The sequence below is a fragment of the Triturus cristatus genome, chromosome 1_2 (assembly GCF_964204655.1).
Source record: "Triturus cristatus chromosome 1_2, aTriCri1.1, whole genome shotgun sequence".
NCBI lineage: Eukaryota > Metazoa > Chordata > Amphibia > Caudata > Salamandridae > Triturus > Triturus cristatus.
Window position 1 is genome coordinate 902,333,386 of NC_140580.1, and position 21,308 is coordinate 902,354,693.

The following is a 21,308-nucleotide window of genomic DNA, read 5'->3' on the forward strand; positions in this document are numbered from 1 at the left end:
CCCAGTGCTGCTGCAAGGCTAGTTACTGTACTAGGTGGGGTGAGAGATTCAGTTCCAGCACCTGTACTGGCGCAAAGCTATTTGCTGATTCGGGTGAAAGAAGCAGTTCTTGGGCTAGTGCAGGACTATTTAATATCCTAAGTGAGGGAGGATGTTGGCCAGAGCTTAATTTGGGCCGGTGTTTGCACATGTTGGTCACCTGCACTCATTTTTAGGACCAGGACTTATTTTTTATCATCTTGCCCAGAGCAAGAGAGCGAAAGGTGGGAAAGGGAGAAAGAAGAGACAGTTAGTTAAACAGTGACAAAGACAGAAAGAGGGGCAAATGAACTCCCACGAGTGAAACAAAGAGGCAGGAAGTGAAGGGAGGTGGAAGTAAAAGAAATGAAGTGAAATCGAGCCTTGGTATTTGCTACCCTGACAGTCCCGGAAGCAGACTCTTAAGAAACTGTGGGCCCCTGCACTTGTTTTTATTCTCATATTAAACACTGATTTTAGCTAATAGACAAGTGCCATAAGCACTCAATAACTCTGCAGGCCTTTTGCACCCACATCATAGACACGGCCAAAGCACATCCAGGCCAACTTTCCCTGATTATCAGACAGGTCCCTGAATATTTTCCCAAAAATGTTCCAACTTTGCTTAGTTTTTCCTTTCAAAAATACTTTTTTTTCAGTGAAGAGTAGGAAAAATAGAAACCCCGTCTTCTCCAAAATCTCACTCCTCGAGTCTTTATTAAATGTTGTCATGCATACAAGACCCCAATCCTATCCCTATCCCCCGCTCACCTGGTGTGACCTTCCTGCTGATGGCATCGCTCGGTTAATGCCCGCAGGTGTGACACTTGAAAGGGATTCTGAAAAACAAGAACACAGTTATACTATTCATAATTAGTTTTGCAGTGCAGCCACCCATTCGCGACTTTGTGTGTTGTGCAAGGGTAAAGACAGACACATGAACATCGGATGCTCATAAGAGCAACCAGAGGTTTGCAGGCCAGCAGCGATACCATTCCTCCTTAGGCCCCGTTTGCAAATGTGCACATAATCCCAATTTGGACGCAAACCGGATAAGGTGTCGGGAGCAGCATTACGAGTTTGCAGGAAATCCAGCACCTCCCTTATTGTCACCAGACCTATTGCTGAGAGAAGCACAATGTATCTGGGTTTAGAGTGCTCGGAGTGAGTGAGGATCTGTAAAAAACCAGTGCACCCGATTCCCACAGATATCCCTTATTCTGAGAAACAAAACCTGTACCCAGGAGTGAAACCTTCACCCCAGGCATACAACAATATCTCGCATCAGTATTTATCAGGAGCAGTATTTCTGAGCAATTAATGACCATATCATAATGAGGGCGTACGTCTTTGATGCCATAAAGTTTTATTTGTAATCACTTTAGTAATAATATTTGTGTAGCACTGATCGAACCATGGAGCAGTGTAAGGGATTAAACAACAATGAGGAGTTACAGAAAATGCTACAATCTAATGCAGTGTTACAGGTGCTAGAGAGGACTGCTCCGCATACAGCGTGAGCTCCTGACTGTGCTGTGATTAGGAGAGAGATGACTCTGGTCTGTGGCAAAGTAGATGCTGTAAAGTTCCTAGGGCTACTTCATAAACGATCTGAACAGAATGAATTAAATAAAAGTAGTGACACTAGGGATAGAAAAAATCCAAAGTTATTTATTACGATGTATATTCATTAAAGACCTTTTGTAAGATCACAGAGCAGGAGCTAACCAACTGACTACATTCATTCATCCGTGCATTCATACTTCATACTAAGAAATTCTATGTATATGTGTAATGCATTTGCAAAAACAACACTTGATGGACAGAATGCAGAACAATGTCATACATTCACCCCAGTACAGAGATCTGGGCCTAAATCCATCGATTTTTTTGCTCACCATGCCGTTCCAGTTTAAACCCAGCCATATGCAAATCAGTCTTGACCCTGTGCACAATGGGAACAGTCCAGCCCGAACTGCCAGGCCAGGTCCTCCCTGGACTGGAAACAAGCAGCCTACGACCGGTTTCGGGGTATTGTGTGTCTTATGTGTAATGCATTGTCAGCATCCTGAAATGATTGGATGTCTGACCAAAGATGCACATAAAATAAATGATTAGAACAGTATAATCTCATGGATTTCAATAATTGAAGGGTGCCAAAGTAGAACCAGACACAAGTTCAACACCGCAGTGGCGTAACGCAAAATGACGGGGCCCCGTTGCAGAATGTGATGATAGTCCAGAGACCCCAATATCTCACAAATATTCATAGGCTTTGGGCTGAATGGGGCCCACCTGAAATGTCGTGGCCCCCTGTAGCGTTACCACCCCCCTCACAGGGGCTACAGGGGCCAGTGCTACGCCTCTGCAACACAGAGGACTAGGTGCTGCCAGCAGAAAAGGAATGCCATGTAGGGCTGCTGTTAGTTTAAGGCAATGGTAAGTAGTTGTCTAGGGCACACTTGGCAAGCCGATGCTAGGTTGTACGTAGAAGCATCAAATATGCCATCATTGGTAGGGGAGGACATCAAGTGATAATGTAACCCAGTGCACCAAAATCCTTTCTTCGGCCCTGATCCCAGTGCTATCCACCTTGGCTGTTTCCTTGTCTGTTGCAACTCCTACACAGTCTTGTCTCCGCTTCTATCTTTGCTTTTGTTCTTTCGGATTACGCCCCTGTGTTCCTTCTCTGTAGTCGTGGTTTACTCGACTGCGTTTGGCAGCTGGGAGTGTGGAATGAGATGGGAGCGGAGTCGATGGCCATGTCGTTGGGAGGGCAGAGTTGACGTGAGCCAACTCCCCTTATCCAGCGGATATTGCTGGAAGTTCACGGCCGGTACAGGGCTGGATAATCCAATTTGGCCAGGGTTTAGACGGTATCAGTGCAGATTATGCTTCACTGTCTGCTCCACTTCCTGTCGTTTCGAAGAACAAATCAGTCCAGGGAGCTAATGTGGCCTTTTTCGGGCAGGATTAAGAAAAATGTTGGTTTAATTGGTGGCGGGAGAGGTAATGCACTCATGAAAGAATTATGTAATCTGGTCAGACAGTCTGGGATGAGAACCTATTGCAGAAATGCAACTGTGCCACTTTCATAAATTCAAATCCAAACATGCCACACTTTTTTCTTTCTTAATCTCTTTTTTCTTCTTCTAATGTTGCTTAAATGAATACCATTAGGTTGGGCAGATGTAGCACCTATGATTTGGTCTGCATGACACAATTCTTTTTTATAGTGTGATGTACAAAAGATTTTTGTTGAGTATTCGACAGCACAAAAAGTGATAGATGATGTTGTGTACTTAATCTGAACCAGCGGTGATCACTCTGGGCTGCAATCCAATCCATTGCTCTTTAGCTTCTCTCTGCCAGATAGGAACACGAGCAACCCCAGACCAGTTACAGCTTTGATGGGCCTCATCAGTGAGGCGCGGCTTGATTGATTTGGTACAGCAAGCTCCGAACCATGTCTGGGCAGACCATTCCCATTTAAAGTGGCTCCCCTAGACAATGCGAAAAGAATGACCATCTCAAATTAATCTCAACCACCGGTAGTACCGCTGGCTCACAAATCAGTCTTGCTCAGCCCATAAAGGTATAGTCCAAATCAAACTGCTAGGTCATTATTGTTTTTACTGAGGTTATTGTTGTTCGACAGGCAACCACTATTATTATTATTATTTATATGGCGCACGAATCATCCCCAAAGGGATCTCTAGGTGCCTGGGGAGGCAGGCTTCCAAGAGCAAAGCAACTCAGTTGAATAACCAGGTTTTTAGGTGCTTCTTAAAAATGGTTAGGTTGGGGCATGAGCGCAAATCCTCTGTAAGCTCCGGCAAATAGGGCCGGACTGGCAACAGCAACCAGCCCTGGCAGATTGCTGCTTGACCGTCCCTGGGTGGGGGTGTGCTAGCAAGAAGCACCGCTCCCGCTTTTGTTTACGGGGGGGGGGGGGAGATATTGCAGCACTGCTGCAAAACTGGCCCCCAGTGACAAAACCGGCACCCAAGGGCACAAAACCAGCCTCCGGCCCACCAGGGAAATGCCCGGTGCCCGCTACAGCCAGTCCGGCCCTGCTGGCAAGGTGAAAAGGTCTGGGTTTAATGTGCTACCGCATGCAGCGAAGGAGACGCGGAAGAGGAAGCCATCTGGAATCCACTGATAGAGCTGTATTTGTAAAGTAGTCACTGTCAAGGCAATGCAAGCACCCAAATAGAGGTGGGCGAATACATCCAAACAGCCAATAGCATTCGGTGAGAGATGAGTACTTCATGGGCAGAGCCAAGATCTGATTGAGAGAGTCTCAAGTCTCTGGCAGAAAGAGTCAGGCGGAAGTGGAATAAAGGCAGTTTTATTGTAGTGTAATGTTTGTATTGTTCAACAGAGCTGTTGCTGGGAAAGGTGTTCTGCATTATTAATACATAAGTTACCTTTGTCAGAAAATGAAGACAACCCTATTGCATAATACGGTCCTTCAAAGCGGCTTGATTTAATTAATCCAGCATCCAATTGTAACTTTTGTTAATGAAGAGCAGAAGAAAAACGATTGTTTTCGAGTGATGTGCTATTTTGTTATTCCTGTAGCTGTAATATAGATGCTGTGTGTCTAGAAAGGATGTGGCCTAATAGCCAGAGCTGCCGACTTTGGAGCTGGAGAACCAGGTTCGAGTCTCGACATCGGTTCAACATCCAGTGATTCTGGGCAAATCCCTGAATCTCCATCTGCCTACAAAAAACATGAATGTTTCGGCTCATGTAAAGCGCTCCAATCAATACCTTCTGGTCGTGTTCGTGCTATATATAAACTAAAAAAAAAAGGTTGCCAGCATGAGCGGTCACGCTTTATAACAAATGCTGGACATAAAACAGGAAAAGCACTGTGCTGGCCTGACGCCTTTGACAGACATAGGCTATAAATCCCCCTATCCGCACCCGATTAAAAAGGCCGGCCCAGCTCAGTCTCTGATGTATTGTTTCCCGAGGAAGTGTCCACTAATTGAAGGAGGGGGAAGGGGCGGGGTAGGTGGAACATGTTCCGTTTTTTATTAGCAAAAGATGGTGGGGTTAACCATCTGTTTGAGTTTTAAGGAATGCAAAGTACGACATATGCGTGAGAGGGGTGACTGCGTCCGTTACTTTTCCCTCCTGGGCCTGAGAATGGTGCACTCCGCCAGAAGAAACGCCTGGCCGTAGAAGCGGTCCAGTCCAATGTCTCAGTTGTGGGGTGGAGGCACTTCTTTTTTGTAATCCTTTGTTTAATTAATTTTTGATGAATTTACCGAGTTGCCGTTTGCTAATCGCTCACTCGATTACACCACTTATTTGCTTGCTTTAATTTCAGCATGCTGATGCCCCCAAATCTCTTCCTGCGTGTGACGTGGTATGGTCGTGCGCGCGAGTGTGTGTAAATGTGAAGCTATTCAAGGGAGTGTGGGGGCCACCACGGGGCACTGCTCTCGCGTCCACTCTTCCATGGCAGTCACCATTACCGAGCCCCAGCTGTATGGTAATCGGCCCCAATTCGATGAAAGGGGACGAAGTGAGGGGAGTTGCGGGAGGGGGGCTATCGGGGAGAGAACGAAATGGGTAGCAGGTGGCTTTTGTGGCCAGGCATACACTGTGGTATTACCGGCCCTGCCTGGCGTAAAATGAACTGAGGAGCCTCGAGCGCTCGCCCTAGTCCCCTGGGAGGGCCGGAGGAGCCCCACCGCCCCGCTAAGAGACCTGCCAGTCTTGGGAGCGCTGGGCACTCGCTCCATGAAGATCCTTGGGCGCCTGGGGTACCTGCGGGTGAGTTGATCCCCACCTCGAGACCATCTTAAACTAAGTGGAACGAGGGATACCGTAGCACACTGTCATTTATGTGCAAACCTGTTATGTAGCCACCATTTTTCGTATTTATCATTAATAAATAAATGCGAGTATTTAATGTACGTGATTGGCAGTCAGAGGTGAAACTTCCCGTGCACCGTGGACACATAATCCAGACATTTCCTTCGGAATTCCGCCCGGTCCACGTGAGCTCATGAAAGCCCATGTCATTGGCTGAGCCCGCATCTGCTTGTGGTTACTTTCCACCGCACTTCCCCCAACCTGCTGGCATTATTGCACTGGATCCTAATGATTCATGAGTGCATGTTGCTTAGCAACACAGCATCACTTGGGTGCCCTGCTCACGATGCAGCATCAGAGAGTGGAGCTCTTTTTATAGCCCCGCCCTTCCCTCCCTCTTACCAGCAGGACCATGGATGAAAAACAGTTGTACATCCTTCTGTGTTATAGTTGCGTTCACAGAAACCCTTCTACCCCCCAGACGAGTTTCTGAAGAGCGTTTGCGGATGGGTGAACCTCCACACCGTAGGCTGTGCTTGGTTGGAAGGATGCTGGACTGTTGTATGGTCCATGTGGGATGTGTTTTAGTGAGGAATGTGATCATTCGTTATCTTCCCCTACACCTAGGAGTTTGGTGATACAAATAGGAGTGAAGTACAGAATGCTTAAGCTTAGTATCATTGTTGTGCCTGGTCAGGATGGTGTGGGTATTAAGTGTTTCCTTCCAAGAGCAGAAGAACACAAAATGTTCTTCTGCTTTTGTGACCTTGTAACTCTGCTTATGCCTGGAATTGAATGGAACAGAGTGAGAGATAGGTGTGGATGTGGCCATGTTTACCATCCTCGTGGGCAGTGCTTAATTTGTGCGGGTGGTGGACATAGGGACTCATTTTTGGTGCCTGGGACTTACTATTCATATTCTGAGTTTGAACTAGAGCAAGGGAGAGGAAGAAAGAAAGAAGGAGAAAGGGAAAGGCAGTAAAACAGAGAAAAGGAGAAAGTAGAGTCAGAAAAAAACTGTGAGTGAGATCAAGAGTGGGGAAGTGTAGGTCGGTGACAGTGCTTAATTTGTGAATGAAGGAGTGCCAGCGCACAAAGCGTTCCTCCACTGTGCTATTAAAAGTCGGTGTCCCAAATACCAAGGCTGAATAGTGTTGAATTCACCGTAGGACTCTTTAATCCGCTAGCAGATACTGCTGCTCTTTATCTCACGCTTGCCAGTCCCTGCTTTCTCCCTATGTGTCAGTTTTGCTCTTCCATATCCTTGCCGCTTGTGAGCTCTTCTCTCTCGTGCAGTCAATATCTGATGAGAAAAAATAAGTGTCGGTTCCTAAAACCGTGTGCCGATGGCTTTATTGGCAACCACCGGCTCAAATAAAGCACTGTGTGGAGAAAGAAAAAGGCCAGAGGTTGAATCGAAACTAGGCAGACTTGGTACGCAGCAATCCTGAGGTTTGGTACAGTGGAATAGCCAGCCGTTCCTCCGCCCATGGCAGTCCCTGGGTTTGCCGCCTGGCAGCTGAATGTTGGTCCAAGGAGTGCTAGTGATTCCCGCGACAGCCGCAGGGAAGAGTGGGTGGGGTGGGGAGGCTGCTGCCCCCAAAATTCGTGCCGCCCAGGGCGACCGCCTCTCCCCCCACCCTCTCTGCTACGCCACTGGTTTGGTAGCTCCGATTGCAGGCTCCTAGGCCCTTCCCCATTTATTATTCTTATTCTTGTTCTTAACAATAAGTAATAATAATAACAATAATAATAATATTTTACACATTTCCAGTTTCTGGGCGGGTGTAGTCCCAAGTGGTCTGATATCCGTACTGTCCTTGTGTGCGTGTTCTGTTTATTGCTCTACGGCATCATGTGTTTGGGACGAGCTGGGTCATTTCTTCCTTCCTGACTTCCAATTGATCTTCAGTGTTTCCTTTTCAGGTCTCGCCTGGCGTTAGCAGCACGCATGCGATGCTCTCGCCATGCGAGGGCTTCTTGGAATCGATCCGATTCCAGAAGTCATGTCTGAGTTTCGCCCGTACCTTTCATTGGTGTGCGTCTTTTGGCGTCATTGAATATGCTGAACAGAGTGTAATGATTGTACCGGAGGCTTTGTAGTCCTTCCTGGTTGCGACCCTGTCCACTTTTGGCCCCGCCCCCTGGGACTGGATCTTTTACTGGCGGCAGAACACGTGGGTTTTATAATGACTGTTGGCACTTTTTTTTTACCATTGTTTGCGTGTGGGCTGTGCGTTTACTCATGGGTGACGTTTAATAATGTGCTTTACATGAGTACCAGTTATTTTACATTGGAGCGCTTTACATGAGACCCAGTTACGTTACACAAGGACACATTTGATTTTGGTAGGCACGGGGTACAAAAAAAGTCGTGCCGCGCTGTTGGTGCAGTTTGGCACATTACCCGTACCTTTACTACGAACGTCACATGGTTCTTGACCAATTGGAGCAATCCTCCTGAAAGAGGCACAAAAGCACCAGTAAATACAGTTTTTACATTTTTTTCGGGCTGGGGCATTAACTTTGCTGTGTATCGTGACTCATTAAAACCTCTTTTTAAAAAAAAACGAGTTAGAATTGAATTTGCGGTGATGGAGCGTAAAGGTGGGGGCTGGAGCCCGGAGGGGGAGGGGTAAACTGGCATGGTTGTGAGATGCTGCACCGAGTGGGCTGTGGAGCCCGACGTCGAGCGGTGTGGGGGGGGGGCACGAGATGGGGCTGAGATGTCGAGATAAGGAAGAGCAGTGAGTGAAAGAACTAAAGTGAGGGAGGAGGGGGGAGATGATATGAAGGACAGATAGAGAGCAAACCATGGAGAAGTGGAAACGACAAGCGCGCGGCAACATTGACACCACGACATGAAGTGACAATGGCATCACGACATAAATGATCACGACATGAAATGATAATGTCATCGCGCCACGGGGGCGACAACTCTTGACAGAGGCACTGTGACGGGTTAAAAACAGCACTGCAGTATGAGGAGACAAGTCCCGACAGTGAAACCACAACACTGGTGACAGCGCATGATGGTGACAGCCTTTGGCGATAGCAGCATCGCAGTGTGGGACGACACGGCATCACAATGGCATCGGGATATGAAGGGACAATAGAGGCACCTTGACATGGGGGGAGGGGTGCGGGCAGAGACATCACAGTGACCGCAGGACAAGGGGCCACAGACCCCACACAGTAGAGGGTCCAGGACACGGGGGCGGCATAGGCATTACAGTGACCCTGCGACAAGGGGCCACAGGCAAGACACAGTAGAGACACCGTGGCATGCAGGGACGAGGCAGGACAGTGACTCCATGACTTGGGCGTCAGGCCGCGCAGTGATATGATTGTGACACCAGGACGTAGGGCGGAAGCATCACCTCAGTGTGGGACGACAAGACATATGGAATCAGGACATGAACGACACAGCCCGCAGTGATACTGCACATGGGCCAACATGTCGCGACAGGGACTCACAAATGTGCAGTGACGGGCTGAGACAGGGGTTCTGCGCTGTGGAGTGACGAGCCGCACTAGAGACACCACAGTGTGGGGTGACATGTTATGTTATGTTATGTTATGTTATGTTAGTTACATTTTAATGCGCACAGCTGCTCCAGCGAAGGAGCGTCCTGGCGCAGGGAAAGGAAAACACAACACAACACTGGATCCGGTGACAAGGAGCAAACAATAAAAGCTGGAAATAATTAAAACAAGAGGGTTTTCAAAGCTCTGCGAAAGGACATTAGGTCGTTCGAAAGACGGATTTCCAAGGGGAGAGCGTTCCAGAGGGTTGCGGCTTTCACACGGAAGGAGCGACCCCCCATCCGACTAAGTCTGAAACGGGGGACGACCACCAAGGACTGCCCAAGGGATCGTAGTGAGCGGGTAGGAACATAAGGAGAAATCAGTGAATTAAGTATTCCGGGTGCCAACTCTCTCAGAATTTTAAAAACCAGGCAGAGAGCCTTGAATTGGATACGCTTGCATATCGGGAGCCAGTGCAAGGACCGCAGGGTGTTAGAAGTAGGGCAGGAACGAGGCAGACCAACCACCGCCCTAGCTGCCGCATTCTGAACTCGTTGTAAACGAAGAATCTCGGCTTGGTTTGCTCCTAATAGGAGGGAACTGGCATAATCCAGCCGCGAGATGATCATTGCTTGAATGACCAGCTGTCTTGTAGGGGCATCGAAGAAACGCAGCAGGGGTCTTAGCCCGCGTAATACACCAAAACAGCAGGCCGCCACTCTCTTTGTGTGAGTCACAAAGCTCAGCGTATGGTCAAGCCAGACTCCGAGATTCCTGAGTTCCAGAACAGGGACCCATGGCAGATACTGCACAACATGGGGTGACAGCGGCACCATGTCACGAGGCATGTCAGCGAGTGATGCCGCAACACGGTGGTGCAGGGCAGCGCAGCACCACAGGTGACACGACGGGACACCGAGGGGGCAACGCTGTGACAGGATGCTGTGTGTGAAAGAACCCATCAATGACACCACACATAGGACGGTAAGGTACCACGGTGATACCCCCGCCTGTAGCCACGACTGTGTGGCACAGAGATGACACACCACGGTGCTACAAGGAGCCACGGTGACACCGTGGTAGGGAGAGTCCCTGAGCCACATGTCCACGTAGACACCAGAACATGTGACATTACTGTTTGAACAAGGTGACACAGCGCGACAGGGCTGTCCTGTCTCAGTGTGGCAGATACCACAGCGTGGAACAACAATGCCGCACAGTGACAAGGGAAGACAGTGGGAGTGCAAGAGCACGTCAGATATGCCGCTATATGGGGCAAAAGGCGGGGCATTACAGTGACACTTTGTAATGGGGCAGCGGCACCCGGGCAGTGCCCTGTGACACAGGGTCACACAGGTATTGGAATTTAGGGCCTCGTTGAAACAACCGCCAGGGGTGACAAGTGTTCCCGAAACCACACAATGTGAGGTAGCAATGGGCATCCCTGGCACATGACCAAGAGTGACCGTGACCTGCGACTGCGAACGTGGCAGCGACGTCACGACATGCGTCGATATGGGCAGCGTGACACACGTGTATGCAATGGGCAACAAGAGCAGTGCAGAAAGGGCCCGCGACACAAGGGGACAGTGACACAAGGGGCCCGCGACACAAGGCGACAGTGACACCGTGGGGGCACCACGTGTGATGGACAGTACCTAGGGAGTCTTCAAAGGTTTATTCGGTGGCCTGGGGAAACTTTGGTACTGGGCGATAATTGAGCAAAGAGGGGAGTCGTGGGGCGATGCCGGGACACGGGGGACATGCCTTAGCACTGGGGGAGTTGTAGGTGGAATAGGAAGGGTGAACGGCGGGTGGCGTATTTCTTGCAGCGTGTTTACTCTAGCTGCCGTATGGAGAAGCGACCATTTGTGTATAGCGCGCATTGTACAGAACATGCCTTCTAAGAGCTGGAAGGTGGTCGGTGGTGACAGGATGCTGGTCCTTCTCTGCGGTGGACGGTGAAAGTTGTGACCCGTGCTCATTCTCACGCCCATTACCCACTGCTGAATGTCAGGCACTGGGGTGGGCTCCAAGCGCTAACTTTCAGTGCCTCGCCCATGTCTTTCAAATTGAAGGCGTTGACTTACTAGGATTGGGCATAGCGCTGTTTGCACATCCTCTCTTCTCCTGGCCAGTGTTTGCTATAAATGAGTATGGTGAAAGAGAGGTGGGGTGGGGTTTACCCTGAAATCATTGAATTAAGTAGCGGGACATCGTAATTAACCGATTGTGACAAACTTCCTGCCTCATCCCCCATGCTTCACCTGGTTACTATAGAGTCCAGGGCTTGCGCCTTCCATGCACCAGGCCTTTGACAACCCCAGTGATTGCATTATTAACATGATACCTTGCTGCTACCTAGGATTGTTTTGAGTTTGCATTTACTGGCTTGCATGATCGCTACAACCAGTGATACTCTTCCTCTGTGAGTTGTGCATTCCACACAACAACCTTTGTCCATTCTCAGGATGTACCGTGATATTACCCTTCCCACCTAAAATCAACTTAGTTGGGGCATATTTTTGTCACTCAGGAATGGCCCCAGCGCATTCATCCGGGTCTCATCACTACACCCGCAAGCTCCTCTGCTGCCAGCTTCTCACAGATATCCTTGCTACTGGCTTGAGCTTCTATCCTAAGCCATTTGCTTAACACTGCTTTGCAACCACTCTACATGTTAAACCAAGTCAAATCCTTAGCATCCTGACTGTAGCACCTTTTTATGTCTTGTTTGAGACATTGCAGGCGCTGTCGCTTGCCAGATCCCTTAAAGAACAAGCATTTCCAATGAAATAGGTCTCGTATTTACGCGACTTTGAGCTATTGACATTGCAAATAACAATGCCTTTTTTTGTTTTTGTTTTTAAAACTTAAGTAAAAGACAAAAAAACAAAAAAACTAGAACACATTTTTGGTGTTAATTCTGATTTTTATTAGGGTACTTCAGTTGTATATATTGTTTTCTAGGTTATATATAAGGTGACAAAAATGGTTATAACATTTTTTTTATTATAACATAACTTTTAAACCCTGCTGCACAACATTCACAATGCTCTACAACACATATTAAAAACGTTAACAAAGCCAATTGCTCTGTCTAAACACTTATAAGGCCCCAAAGGCGAGACCTATTGGCTATGCCAATGCTTGTTTTTGCCTGGAATTAATTTAATTTTCCTTAACGATATTCTATGCTTGTAATATAATTTTGCATTCTGTGGCTTTCAAGCCTATAAACGTGCGAATAGACACCAGTTCATTGCTTCTGAGAGGTAACAGGCCAGTGGACAGTCGCTAGTCAGACAGAAGGCAAGCCATAACTGACTTTGCCCCAACCCTGCCATCCTTTCAAAAGAGCCAGTCTGGTATTCCTTGTAGGCCGGTATTCTTTCTCAGTAGTCCCTAGAGCTGACTTCATATGTTTTTAGTGGCTGCTGCCAGTGTAAATGCATTTGATCTTAGATGTGCTGGTCGTGCCAAGAGGCTCCCGTATCACCCACGAGGGACCTTGTGTCCAGTGATAAAATACAATACAATCAAGATCACTCAATGTATCTTGTCATCGTTTCAGGAATTAAAACTCTGGTCTCGTAGTTAGAAAGTGAATACAAAGTGAATACATGAATCTCACACCCACAATAAACAGTGTTTTTTAAAGTTTTTTTTTTTTAAACCAATCTGGCTGGTTCCTGATTGGCTCAATCAATCAATCCGTATTTGTAGAGTGTAGCGCTGTCACCCCTGGGGGTATCTGGGCGCTAGGGTGCGAGGTCTCACTCAAAAAGCCAAGTCTTGAGGAAATAGCGAGAAGAGGGAAGAAACAAACAGAAAAAGGCAAAATAGAGGGCATAAAAATGAGCAAGCAGAAAAGGCAAAATAGGACCGAAAAACAAGCAGAAGGGGCAAAACAGAGGGCAGAAAAGTGAGTAGAAAAGGCCAAACAGAGGACAGAAAAACACGCAGAGAAGCAAAGACAAGGGCATAGAAACGAGCAGAAAAAGGCAAAACCAAGCAAGAAACGAGCAGGCACAAACATAGGGCAACCGGTGGACAGGCAGCAGAAGGTGGCAGACTGCGGGCAAGCTGGACAGAAGAACTGTCGCAGGGGGAGCTGGCACGAGGACATTGGCTGGAGGGTTTGCCGTGTTTCAGGAAAGCAGTGAGATTGTTTCAGAGTTAACCACAAACATTTGGAAGGCTCTGAGCCATACACGTGGCCTTTAATTATATTTATTTATTACCTCCTACTCTTCTGTTGCTCCCCACCACTTTCCATTCTGCAATTTGCTACCAAGTAGCTCCTCTCTCACTTGTGCTTTTGCACACTTTTTAATAAAAATGTAATACTCCAAGCTGGGTGATGGCCATCTTAGAATGGTTAAATTAAAAATAGGTAAAATAATTCCAACCATGACACATGGCATGTACATGTTACATGCATCATGAAACATGCATGATGGAACATGCATGTGTACATGTCATCACTCTGGGGCAGCCCTAATTAAACATAAACAAGCAATGACAAAGCCAATAGGTCTAACGTAGAACAAAACACGCTTTAATACTTCAATGCTACAGTCATGCATTCATTCACTCACTCACCCATGCAGTCAGTCAATCATATTTGCAGGCAAACAACTATTAATAAATCCATTGTCTTATGTTTGCATTCATCCACCCAACCATCCACACTACTTCACAGACAAACTCACCCATCAAAGACGTAGCACTTCTAGCTATAAGCCAGACCTTTTGCTGCTAGACTGTGAAGGATGTGAGAGTGCTGTCAGTATGAGACTGCTAGTGTGTGGTTTGTGATAGCGCAGTTGGAAGTGTGAAACTGCTACTCGGTTACAAGAGTTTTGCCATTAGTGTGTGATTGCTAATGTGTGAGGGGTGTGAAAATGCTGTCGGCAGTATCAAACTGCTAGTCTGAGGACTGTAAGAGCATTGTTGATGGTTTTAGATTCTTATTCTGTCACGTTTTACTGTTTTCGGTAGTAGGTGACTGTTAGTCTGTGAGTGGTGTGAGAATCTGGTTGTGTGCTAATGTTAGTCTGTCAGGGGTATGAGACTGCATCTGGTCGTGTGCAACTGTTAGTCTGTGAGGGGGTGTGAGAGTGGTATTGGTCCTGCTCTGAGGGATGTAACAGTTCTGTCAGTAGTTTGTGACTGGTAGTCCATGGATGTGAGAGTGCTTCTAGCAAGTGTGTGACTGCTAATCTGTGATGGCTGTGAGAGTCCTGTGCCTAGAACAGGCTTCTCCAATGAATCGCTTGTGAGCTACTTGTAGCCCTCTAGCTACATGCAAGTAGCTTTCCTGTGTGCAGTCGAGCCTACTAAATTAGAAGCTTTTGCTTGTGTGAATTAATATACATATACCAAAATTAAGAGTGTATATTTGAGACACAAATGTGTTTATTTCCAGAACTCATAAGCCGATATTTGGAGAAAATTGGTTGAATTTCCCAAATCTATTTAAAGCTGATATTTGAGCGATACATCATATGGCATTGGAGATATTTTTACAAATGGTATTACCTTAATGCCAGAGGGATTGCAGCTATTGGTGTTATGTATACCCATGTAGAGGCATTCCATATTGACAAAGCCTTTTTAACATTACTGCTGGCAACGATACCTGATGCACTGAAGTAATCACTTTTAGTAATCTCGCATATAGTGGCCATCAGTGCAATCTTCTCTGATGTGGTCACTGTTACAACACTAGTAATATAAGTAGCTCTCAATGAGTTTCATTCAACATAAGTAGCTCTTATTACAGAAAAGGTTGGAGACCGCAGGTCTAGAATATGACTAGTAATGCATTAGGTAGTGAGTGCTGCCAAAAGGGTCAGGCTGTTCACTCTAGGACATTGGCCTCAACTTGTACTAGAGATGCCAAGAGACACCCAGTGGTTCATGGAAGCAGACAGAGAGGGTGACTAGAAACATAGTTTGGTTCACAAAGGCATGAGGAGAGTAAAGAGAAAGATAGGCACCCAGAAACAAAGGGTAAGACAGTGAAGAAACACCAAGACAGAGAAGCATCCAAGGACATAGAAACAGCCGGGCAGACACACTTATATAGAAAAATAGAGAGACAGAGATAAATCAGAACTCCTCCAGAAACAGTGATAGACAGACACACACAAGGCCTTGGAAACAGTGACACTAAAAGACAAAGGAAAAACCATAGGTGAGCTACACAGGGTCACAGTAAGATATGAGAGTGAAGAGCATGTGAACAAAACTATTATGAAAGTTATAAAAGAACTGACCGACCCCCAGAAACAAGAATGGAGACGGGGACCATTGAATAAGGGTGGAAATAGAAATAAAGTAAGTGATGGAGAATATAGAAGAGACCTAGACAGCTAGGGGCACAATGAAATTCAGGGATGTCAGACAGGTACTCAGGGCTTCTTGGAGGACTTGAGAGCGAGAGACCAATAAGGAGTTACACCGTGATAAATATAGCAGAGAGGGAGGGGGCTGACCTGGAAGCTCCTGGCTGGGTCCGGGTGGAGGGGGCCCCGTCCATGTACTTTGCAGGCCCCCCCCCTCAAGTTTTGTTACGCCACTGCACACTGCGAGTCGTACAGCAACATACACTGATTAAGAAAATATAATTATTAGCACATATCAAATTTTGCCACACACCTATAATATCTTTAGCAGACATTTTGAAGTCCCTTGTTTAAGTTTGATTGTGCACAAACGTGAATAAGCCGGCGGCAACGGCATGAAAGAAGGACTGTTTAGAATGCATTGCACGAGTCCTCCAGCAAAGGGTGCACTTCCAATTAATACTTAAGTGGTTAGAGGATATATATATATATATATATATATATATATATATATATATATATATATATATATATATATATATATATTTATAAAATGATGCCATATCGTTTCCTCATTAAAAATTACTCTTAGAGTGGAAAACGGAAGTGTGTCTGACTGGAGGAAAAATCACTTTTAATTCATTTTCATGGCAGCGTTCTTTAAATTAAAAAAATTAATGAAATGTAGCTATAAATTGCTGATCGAGGTAGTTGTTGCAATATAGTTGTGTTTGAAGATGGCTGCCACATTTCCTCACTCTAAAGGCAGCTTGCTGGGAATCAAGCCATGGCTGGAGGAAGGTGTCAGTGCTCGAACAGTTCAAGGTCTTCTGGCTACTTTGGCTCACAACCTTCAGCCCATGCAAAGACCGCGGAAGAGTATCCTATTGGTGGTTTCGCCTCAAAGCGAATAATAAAAACAAATAAATAAGCACAGTCCCGAGCAAACAAGCGGACTGTTTTTTGGTCACAAGTGCACTTTGTGCAAAGCAGAATGCCATCACTCACAGCGAAGGGAGCCAATGGCCTATTGGGCTGACCAATTAGCCTATGCTGCATATTGTGGTGGGTGGGAACAGAATGTGAATGATACAAGGACAAACCAATGGACGAAGAGGGTTATCTCTATGCCCCTATAAGCACGTATACCTATGCAATTTTTGTAAAATCAAATGTTTTGGCTTATGCCAGCACTAAAAATGGAAGCTGCAGTGTCATATAGGTCATCTTGCGGGGGGCAGCTATTTTGTTTTTTTTACCAATGATGTTCAGTCCGCAACAGCGGTTTGTTTTTCTTTTTCGCCTAAGCTGTTTAGCATTTGCGGCAAACATTGGCAAAGACGGAATGTTGGATATTGCTTTTCAAAAGCGAAACCTATTGGCTTTGCTAATGCTTGTTCTGATAGCCAGCTCTAAGTCTGCTTGTTCTCCACAGGACTTCAGTTTGATATTGTGGTTTTGTATTCCTCATCGTGGATGTTAAAATAAATGAAAATAAAAAAGAACAATGAATGGTGGAAGTCGTATGAGTAGGTTATGGCATGCTTATTCTTAAAGTAGAGGGTTTGGTGTGCTTCTCCGTCTCTGTTCGGTTTGTTGGGAGGCCAGTTGCTTGTATGAAAACAGTAGAGATCTGTGTAGTGTTTTTGACATCCACAGACAGATGCTGATACCTTTTATTGTGCTAACCGAAAATAAAACACCAAGGTGGTTTAAAACAGCTTACACGATTGCACAGACCTTTTCTTCGGATGACATTGAGAAATAACTTGTAAGGATTCATGTCGCCACATTAGAGAGTGCTACATTTCACACAAACATAGATCTTTTGCATTAAGCTAAAAGGCACAAAGAGAATTTACCGATACAATAATGCATGCTCGAGGAGTTTAAAATATCTGGGAAGTTGTACATTCTGTTCCTTATGTGCATGTTCTCATATGTACAGATAGAAGAACTGGACACGGGGTATGAGCCCATCATAGACATCTATACCTATCAGGAATACTTGTACCTTACTTTCATCACAAGCAGGGACACATGATAGATGAATAAAGGTTGTTCCAGGGGTGCACCACTGGACTTCACAAGGGACTTGGCATACCTCACCCATGTGATACAGAAAAAAGTGTAATTGACTAATTGTTCATCTGACACCAGTGATGCAGTCATCTTCCAGCTCATCGGGGAAGCTGGGGTTGTAAGGACTCCATATTTTCTGCTCCGCAGTGAGACAGCGCTCTGCTTTGCTTGCTTAGTGGCACATGAACGCCTGCACCAGGGAGGACTCTGGATTTAACATTAACTTACTAGGGGAAAAGCAAATAATCTCAGAACGATACAACTGCTACGTGGAACCCTGAACTTTCGTTTTCATAGCTAGGCTCCCTTGAATGATATGATTGAGTGCACTTAGCAGATAACAACTCGAAATTGACAGAGTTTCTGGGGGAGGACTGATCCTGTCTGATAGATATCTCTTAAGTAATAACAAGGGGTTCTCCTGGAAGATAGAAACAAAGAAATAGCATGGTCACCAAAGGTGAATATTCATGGATTACACCAAAGATGCAATAGTGAGGCCTCCGTATTGATTTGAAATATCTGCTGTGAAATGCCATATAGTTGTGAGAGGGCCTTAAACTTCATATAAAGTGGTGATATTGTTTCTCATCATATACCAGTGTTTTTTCTGTACAAGGAACTTCCTTCCTCACACTTCGTTCCATCTTGTTTTCCTAGGATTTCTCCTACGATGACTCCAAAGTTGAGTTTAATGTGGATGCCCCCAATGGCGTGGTTATGGAAGGCTACCTCTTCAAGAGAGCAAGCAACGCCTTCAAGACGTGGAATCGGTAAGTAGAAGGCTAAGTTGGCCGAGCCTTTGATAGTCTAACCTGGCCATTACTGGTGATGTCTATTTGCACCATCCCACATGGCCTCTTTCATTGCTTCCACCTTTTTCATTGAAGTCTCAGCCATCTTGCTGTTAGGAATGTTGCACTGTCTACTTGATGGCAAATATTTCTCTCTGATGGAGTCATAAGTGGTTACATGAGGAGTTCGCCTCTATTTAAAGCATCCTGTGCTTTGTATTTTTATTTCTCTTCTCATTAAACACAACCACCAGTGAAATGGTTAACTGTAAAATACTCAAAGCATGCCACTCCGTTCGCACACAGGATGCTGCAAAGCATTTGGTGTGGTTTGTTCTGCTATACAATGCATGATTTACTGAACTGGGGTTGATAACATAAATAATAATTTAGGAGGTGTTATTACAAGACATGATTTTAAGGGTCTGACCATGGAGACTCAGTTCAGCAAGGAAGAATATAAGAATCAGGTTTGTTATCAAACAATCCCATCACTGTCACAAAGGTGGGTTTGAAGTGGGACCCTAATGTCTGCTGGGTCGCCGAAGGAGGGTGCCGGAAGCATAGGCTTCAGCATTTTCATGGTAGGTTGCAAGGTCCCTCAGCCAATCCCTTGGTCAGGGGGTCGAATCTTGCATCCAAGTCAAAGCCACAAGTTCCAACACCATTGCCATGAGTTCCATGACCAGCTTACGAATTGACAGGTCATACCAAAGGAGCGCCACCAGGGGGGAAACTGTGAGTTAGCACAAGAATCTTGGATAAGGTATTCACAGCAAATATCCATTAATCCTGGATCTTTGGGCCATGCCAGGCCAAGGACATGAACTTAGTGGTGGGATATTAGCATACCGGACATGCTAGGTGTTGAAATGGATCAATTTGTTTCAAGACATCAGGGAATAGTATGAGATATGTAAACATTTTAGGTGTAGCGGTCTGGGCCTGATGGTAGTGGAGAGTTGGGCCATCTGAGCCAAAAAGTAGTTCTTTTGTTTATTAGTGAGCGTCCCCTCCAAGACTGAATCCCACGTTTCCTAGTAGGAAGCTCTAAGGCGCTTTGGCAGTGAACAACAGTTTATAAATCTGTGACGCCCAAGGTAATGAATCAAGGGGCAAATATTAGCTGCGCTAAAGGCATATATTCAGCACGTGCTAACTAAACTGTGTGGCACAGATGCCTGAAGTAGATAAATAACTCAAGGGAAGTACCACCCCCTCACGTTACCTACTGCTTTAGCGATATTCACTGCTTCATTTTATATAGATGTCCTAAGCACATAATACGGGGACATAGTGTGCTGTCTGTCAGCAGAATCACAGGGGAATACATTTGAGAATGCCTAGCCAGCCCACCATGCCCTGCCATACTGTGCAATGAAAAGTTTCGATTAATGCAGCATATCCGCCTTGATTCAGTGGAACCACTGTTCGAATTTGTGGGTAGTTTGTCCCCGGTACACCAAAATTGTATTGGCCTCGTGAGATGGAGTCCCCTGGGCCCTGGCTAAGGGAGGGGGACCTCACTCTACTCCCCAAAATATAGTATGTAGGGCGCCAGTGGTTCGGGTGTCCCTGACCTTACCATGGCTCGGAGAGCCCAACACCTCTCTCTCCATGTAACATGGCAGGACCATGGGGGGGGTCCCCGAGGATATGTAATGGCTCGGGCGGGAGAGAGGTCCACACCCCACTCCCCAAAAAATAACAAGGCAGGCCACTGGGTGATGGGGTCCCCAAGGATATGGAATGGCTCTAGGAAGGGGGACGCATAGCCGTTCCCCATAAATTAATACTGCACCAACTCCTTTGTCCCGACTCACCCCAGGGAGCTTAAAATTGAAATGAGCAGGAGCCAGCCATGTTTTTTAATAAAATGTGCCACTGGTCCTACAGGGAGTTGCGATACTGTTTATAAAAATGTGTGTGTTTATGGCCTCGGGGGTCCTTCTAGGACCCCTTCACCAGGCTTAGGCGGTAAAGGTATCCCTAGCCTGCCCATCTATATGTTTTTTTAACTTCTTTTTTGGCTTCTACTTTTCTACTTATTTCTACTTATTTTTTCAGGACAAGGGGATGAGTTATATTTTGGCAGCCAATCAGATCTTATCTGTTTTTCTATTTGGTCTGTGCATCCTTCATGTTGTGATATATACAAAGGTTATTTTGAACGTTTGAACACAAGTTGGTCGCACACTGCTCGTCACACCAGCAAGTTGCCCCAAAGGACTGTGGTGAATGTAGTGGCGACGGCGGGTACACCTATGCCACGATGTGTAAAAAGAAAACAGTATGTGTTGCATTTAGCCAACCCTGGACACGTGTTTCGAGGTAGTTGCCTCTCGTCAGCAGGGAGCAGGACAGTGTAAAGGGGTGCCGAGTGGACTGCCAAAATGTAATTAAAACAGGTCAAATACCTCTCATGGCGCGCAGGTGCAGAACTAGGGCTCGTCAGAACGTTAATTTCTCAAAAACAACTGAACGGATTTACACCAAATGACAAACAGTATGTTTTCTGGGTAAAGATCTAGATTTCTGCCAAATTTGTTTTTGAGTTAAAAATTCGATTTTTTAACTGACATTTTCACGTAACTATAATGTCACTTTAACCTTTGGTATTTTCACTGACTTTGTAAGGTTTATTTTTTAGTGTAAAGTAAGGTATCATGGTTTCTCTCAGATTACCACAAAAGTTGCCTGC

General features: G+C 46.0%; 1 protein-coding gene across 1 annotated transcript in view; it reads left to right on the forward strand.

The window, feature by feature from the left end:
• ACAP3 (ArfGAP with coiled-coil, ankyrin repeat and PH domains 3) overlaps positions 1 to 21,308 on the forward strand; it is a 328,968-nt gene that overhangs the window by 230,555 nt on the left and 77,105 nt on the right. The window contains exon 11 of the mRNA XM_085609611.1: positions 18,474 to 18,586. Within this exon, the coding sequence (XP_085465737.1) occupies positions 18,474 to 18,586 (113 nt within the window). The remainder of the gene's footprint in view (positions 1 to 18,473; positions 18,587 to 21,308) is intronic.